This window comes from Stegastes partitus, unplaced genomic scaffold, assembly GCF_000690725.1.
Source record: "Stegastes partitus isolate 25-593 unplaced genomic scaffold, Stegastes_partitus-1.0.2 Scaffold478, whole genome shotgun sequence".
NCBI classification, from domain to species: domain Eukaryota; kingdom Metazoa; phylum Chordata; class Actinopteri; family Pomacentridae; genus Stegastes; species Stegastes partitus.
Genome location: NW_007578209.1, coordinates 223,451 through 229,450, shown reverse-complemented (window position 1 = coordinate 229,450; position 6,000 = coordinate 223,451). Strand labels below are relative to the sequence as shown.

The window sequence follows — 6,000 nt, the reverse complement described above, 5'->3', positions numbered from 1 at the left end:
AAAAAAAAATCATTTTTCAAGCACTCAGTCATGCATTTACAAGGTCACTGCAGCATCATGATGTGTCTGATTGAATTTGTGCATTAGAGCCAATTATACGATCATGGTATCGCTTTCATTGTTGCTTTGCGGTTCTAAAAGCACAGATTGATTTGAAAATTCTTCTTGTGCGGTGCATTTACGTTGTGAGAGATGTGAGCAAGGTGCTGAGCAATGCTGTGTTATGCACTGTGGTTTTAGAAAAGGAGGAGAATGAATACAGTCCAACATCATAATAAGGATTTTTTTGCATGTATTTTGCTGTTGTGGAAAAAATGCATATGTCAGTGCACATGGTTATATAATCGCACATTTTCTACAGTGTGTCTGCATTAAAAGGTGGCTCGTTAAAAATGAATGGCTGGTTTATTGAAGGTGTCCACCGGTCGACCACATAAACCCACGATTATTATTATGATTGTAGCCACAAGGGTAAAAGTTCATTTGTGGTCTTTAAAACCAAAGATGTTTTGATTCTGAGCTACACAATAGAAAGAAGTGCAAAAGTAAGTTGCATACACGTAAAAGCAATAATTGAAATTAGGTAGAGCAGGAGGGATGGGAAGATTAAAGACGGAGAGGAAGGAAAGAGTGATGCTGGCAGGGGGTTGGAGAGGGGGGAGAGGAGGTGGAGGTTGCGGGGGAGGGAGGGAGGTCTTCTCCCTTTCTATCCCTGTGGTGCACATTTCACTCTTATTCGTCTGTCACTCCTCCCCTTTCTCTGCTCTTTTTTTTTTTCTTCTTCTTTTTTCTCTGCAACTGAGAGATTGATTATTAGCGAGGTGGGTGTGTTTGTATGTGCGCCTGCATGTGCGATCTGCACTACCCCCTTGAGAAGGAGAGCGCTGTTGCAGAAGAACGGGAAAATCCAAGGTCATCACGGCACGCTTTCCTCTGACGTTGCCTTTCAGCCCCCTTTTTGTGCGCAAGTGTGTAAACGCCTGTGTGTGTGTCTGCATGGCACGGAGGGTGTGCGTGTAATTCATAGCATCAAGCTCTGCACCAATCACGGTGCACATTCATATGCCTTTTAGCTCCAAGCACACGTGCAGGCATTTATCCCAGAGTGAGCGCTGAGTGCGGTTGTGTGCATTTTCAGTGCCTGTAGGCACAGCAGTGTGTCTGTATGAGGAGCTGAAGCTGCATTAAGGAAACATAAGCGTCTGTTGTGAGAGACTCCCACATCACGATCGATGTACGGTAAGAATATCAATCATTTTTGGCATTGTGTCTTGGTGTGTGTGTGTTCTAGATTGTGTAAGCATGTGAGCAATGTGAAGCATCCAGCGTTAAGCCAGTTTTCCTTCATTCTGTGAACATGTTTCCTTGCTGGCTTTCTTGCAATAGATTGCAGCTGTCACTAGAGTATAGCGTCTTCTGAAAGTGCGTTGTGGGAAGTTGGATTCTTATGAGGATACTCCCTGCTACATTACAGTATTAGATTACAAGAGGACCCGCTTTGAAGATGTTTATCTTTGGTAATAGACACTCATTTGCTCTAAGTTTGTGTTGCTTCCTTCTGTTGTGGTTGAGATGGTACGATTGTGTTCTTGTGCTAACTGTTGCTAACTTAAGCTGATAGACTCTGAGATGTTGTCAGGCTCAGTGTATACATTACATTTCCTTGTCATTATGGTAATTATTTTCACAAACCTTTATTTTTGTAGATGCTAAATTCATGTTTCCTGTGAGACAGGCAAAGTATATGTGGTGTTGAAAATGAAAATGTTCAATACTTTCTGGTCGTGACAAAATGCCCTTTGTAAATGTTGTCATTTACCGTAGCCCTCGTGTCACAGGGGCATGCTGATATATAGCTCATTGATTAGTGCTAATTAAAGATGCAGTCAGCTTTGCTTTGAGATCGTGGACTATCGATGGAAAAAGACAGAGAAGAGACAGACTCAGTTTGGCTTTTTTGTGCGGTGCACTACACGTATAGAAATGGAGCGCTGGGCTTGAGTCCCTCGTAGCCCTGTTTCAGTGCCTGTTTGACAGTGATTCATAGTGTGTCGGATTGGCCTTGTGTCATGAGGATTTGTTGGCAGCTGGGTCTGGACATCAGTGTCTTGGTTGCATTATATCAGCCGTGTTCGCTGCCACCGCACTTGATCGACTGTGCGCTTTGAATCTGACTCAGTGTTCATGGATTAATTGGCCGAAAAAAAAGATGTATGTACAGTACATGTGCCTCTGAGTTATTCTGTACACAGGGTATGTGTGTGTCTGTACCCTCAAGATACCCTTTTTAATAGGCAGGCCTCGCTGTGACAGAGATAAGGCAGGATAGATGGTGGTTATATATGCAGCACATTTGAATATCTGTCATTCTCTGCTTGCCTTAGTGACACAAAAAATAAAAAATAAAAAATCACATTTCTTACTCCATGTCACGCTTCCCCTAATGCTGTCAGCCTCTTCTCCATGATACTCACCTCCCCTCCTCATCCGCTGTACAGCTCTCCCAAACTCACTGAGCGGCAGCTTATGTGCATTTTGGTTGGCTGTTGAATCAGCCTGGCTCATTATTTGTTATTTGCCTACACTCTCCTCCTCGCTTCTTGTCTCGTCCTCGCTCCGTGTTTGTTGATTCTGCTGTGTGCTTGCATTTCACCGTGTGAATCCACAGTTTAAAGATGTTTGCGGATGTAAAAATAGCAGGACTTTGTCTCTCTTCTCCCCCCTCTCTCCCTCTTATGTAATGACACCCCTGAAGGGCAACATGCTTCTTAACCATCTTTGACAGGTATATGTATCTACAGCAAGATGGTGACTGCAGAATAACAATGTGTGCGTACTTTGTTTGCTTCTGTATGTTTGTGTACGCGCCTGTGTGTGCGGCCTGCAACACAGCGCTTCGTATGACCTCAGGTGAAGGTGAGGTCTGAACGAATACTGACAGCTCGGTGTCTTTTTCTCACAAATATAGACACACTCACACACAGGGATCCCAAATCTGTTTAATATTGTCTTTGCAGGCTGTCGCGACTATATTTATACTCTCTTGTCCGCCATGTGACTTTGGACACAGCAGAGCAGCTTTGGGACAGCAGGTGCAGATATAACACTGCAAGATGCACCGGGTCTACTCGTCACACTGTACGGCGTGTGCGGGCATGTGCGCCTTTGTAATTAGTCTGACTGTTGTTCTAGACAGCCTCGTTTTGTGATGAGGTTGATCTTGTTTTCATTTGCAGTGCGCTGTTGTCCACAGCTGATGAATGCGATCCACAGTGCAGCAGTCCCGTTAGCACTCGATGGCGTTTCTGTACGTGGGTGGAGGATTTTTTTTTCTTGTTTTGTTTTTTGTAATTATCATCCACAAACATGTCCGCCATAGCTGTGTGTTTTTTGTTTGCCTCTATTTTTCTCACTTCAGCTGGCAGTTTTTTTTTTCTCCCCTCTCCCTGTCTCGCTCTTACCCTAATGTGGAAATGTTAAGCTGACGTCCTGGGGGAAATGGAGAGTGTAATCTGTTAATGTACCAGCCCATTGTTAAAAGGATAAAAATAGATTTGTGATTGGCTAGCTCCTTGCTGTGGTGATTTTTAGGGTCGTAGACCCCTCACATGCGTACACGTTTGCACACATAAATTCACCCTGCTTGGATATGTAGCTTGGCATACAATCGATGGAGCGAGTTAGCGATATCTCAGGGGCCAGAGTTCCCCCGTTGTCTTGCACCAGGTTGCAGAAATCTATGCCCTCTCTTTACTGCTTCTATCAGTAAACAGTGATTCATTGTTCTGTCTGTTTCATGCTGCTCGGAGTGTGTGTGCGACCACGTTTGTGTCTGCATGGAGGTGTGGAGGAGCTCGGTGTCCAGCCCCTAAATGTGTTGTCAGCTTGCCATGCAGAGTGGGTGGATGTCGTGAGGCCCCCTGCTATGTGTGCTTTTCACCGCTGTCATCCAAATCCATGTCCACCCACCTTGTTGCTCTCTCCCTTAGCTTTTTCCACACCAGCCCGTCATTACAAGAACTGAAAAAAACTCTCCTTATTTATTTATTTTTTTTACACAAACCGCACACAACTTAGACACTACGCAAGATTTTCAGTGCCAGTGAGTCATTTCCAGCTGTGAGATGGTGTTGCAGCGTATTTTTAAGTTGGAGGCACGCTGAAAGGAGGATACGTGAATGTTGTAAGAGGTGGTCTGCAAGGTGGAGCGGTGGTTAGCACCGTCGTCTTGCAGCTAGAAGGTCGCTGGTTCGTGTCCCGGTGAGGACACCCGGGATCTTTCTGCGTGGAGTCTCCATGTTCTCCCCGTGCAGCGTGGGTTCTCTCCGGGTTCTCCGGCTTCCTCCCACACAGTCCAGAAACATCTTGAGGTTAATTGGTGACTCTAAGCCAAGCCTTGGTTGTCTGTCTCTAAGTGTAGCCCTGTGATAGACTGGTTACCTGTCCAGGTGAACCTGCCTTCACCCTGAGTCAGCTGGGATAGACTCCAGCCCCCCATGACCCTAGTGAGGATTAAGGTGTAGAGATAATGGATGGACTCATCTAAGAGGTGGCAGCTGTATTAGGAGTTACAGTGGCCTGTCTTACCCTTCCACATTCATGACTGTGTTTATAAAGTTCCTTGAGTTGGTGTTCAACTGTTCAGTGATGTCGTACAATTGACTTACAAACCTGGTCGCATTGAAAATTTGTTTAAAAAAACCCCAGATCATTACCGATAATAATAACTTCCTCATTATAACCAAAAGCAGTTGCGCAGCTTGCAGAGCACCACAGGAGAACGAAACATCAATTAAATTGCGACGCCCACTTACTTGTTAAAAAAGTTTTCTCCCGAAATTAACTTTCCCTGCATGTCTACTCCATCCAAAAACCTCCTTCCTCTGCAGCCGACGGAGAGGACAGGACAGATTTGAGCTGGACAGCGAAGATGCAATAAGTAGCGCTAATCTGTGACTCATCTCAATCCACCTCCCCCATCACACTTCCATCCTCTGTCTATATCGTTCTCTCTCTCCCCATCTGTGTCTCTGTCACTCGTTCTTTGTCCTCCACCTTTTCCTCCTCACACTGGGGACCTGCTGCATTTTCATTATTTCACTGGCGAATCCTACTCTCAGGCCCTGGGCCAATACAGCATGGACGGGAGGCAGGAGGTAGAGGAGGGTTGGGTGGGAGCAGGAAGAAGGGAGGGAGGGGTGCAGGAGCCTCATTAGTGTTTGAAGTGATGGAGGAAAGAGCAGAAGCGCTATGAATAGACACAGCTTTCAGAGATAAGCACAAACCTAACTCCTGCTGGGGAGTTTAGCTGAACTTTTGGAGAGCAGGCAGCCTTAAAAAGAGGCTAATTTAAGTGGTTAAGATGGCAAAGATGGTTTTCACTCTGTTAACTGCTTTTCAAGGACATCCCGCGGTGCTCGCTGCCCTCCTCCCAGGTGTAGGTCACTGATAACATACCAGAAGGCTGCGGAACCTGAGCATGTGTTGCTTTGTTCCAGAGGACGGCCACGCAGTCCTCAAAAGTCTCACCGCTGCCGTTTTAATATCAGTCTTCGACATGCAGTTTGTCAATTTGTACCTCGTTGCACTTTGGGAAAAAAGCTAGCAAAACACTAAATGTGCTGCATGCAATTCTTCATTTAATCTTTATCAGTGCAAGTTCTGCTCCCTCGATAGACCTGCTGTCACATTCACACAAACTGTCGGCATGGATGGACTTTCACCGACGACATTCGGGCTGCGTAATTCAGGAGTTTGTAAGCTGATAAGTCAATATGTCAGTTTCAGCTCAGCAAATACGCTCGTGTAATGTGATAGCAAACTGAGTTTTTCTTTTTAGCTCTGAAAAGGGTTGCAGCCTATTTGAATAGCTGATTAATCTGTGATTTATTTTCTCAATCTATTCGTTGTTTGGTATATACATAGTGAATGGTGACAAATTTTACTTTTTATTTTTCTTTTAGCTTCCTGTCATAAAAGAGCAAAGAAACCAGAAAACCT

General features: G+C 45.0%; 1 protein-coding gene across 4 annotated transcripts in view; it reads left to right on the top strand.

Moving 5' to 3' along the window:
• The window catches only part of LOC103360987 (protein EFR3 homolog B), a 32,762-nt gene that overhangs the window by 3,335 nt on the left and 23,427 nt on the right, over window positions 1–6,000 (top strand). Inside the window, exon 1 of one of the 4 annotated variants that reach the window (XM_008286946.1) lies at window positions 1,154–1,239. The exons of the other annotated variants lie outside the window; for them this stretch is intronic. Coding sequence (XP_008285168.1) covers window positions 1,233–1,239 — 7 coding nt within the window. The 5' untranslated portion in view covers window positions 1,154–1,232. Of the gene's footprint in view, window positions 1–1,153; window positions 1,240–6,000 lie in introns of those variants that run through there. 4 annotated transcript variants of the gene reach the window in all.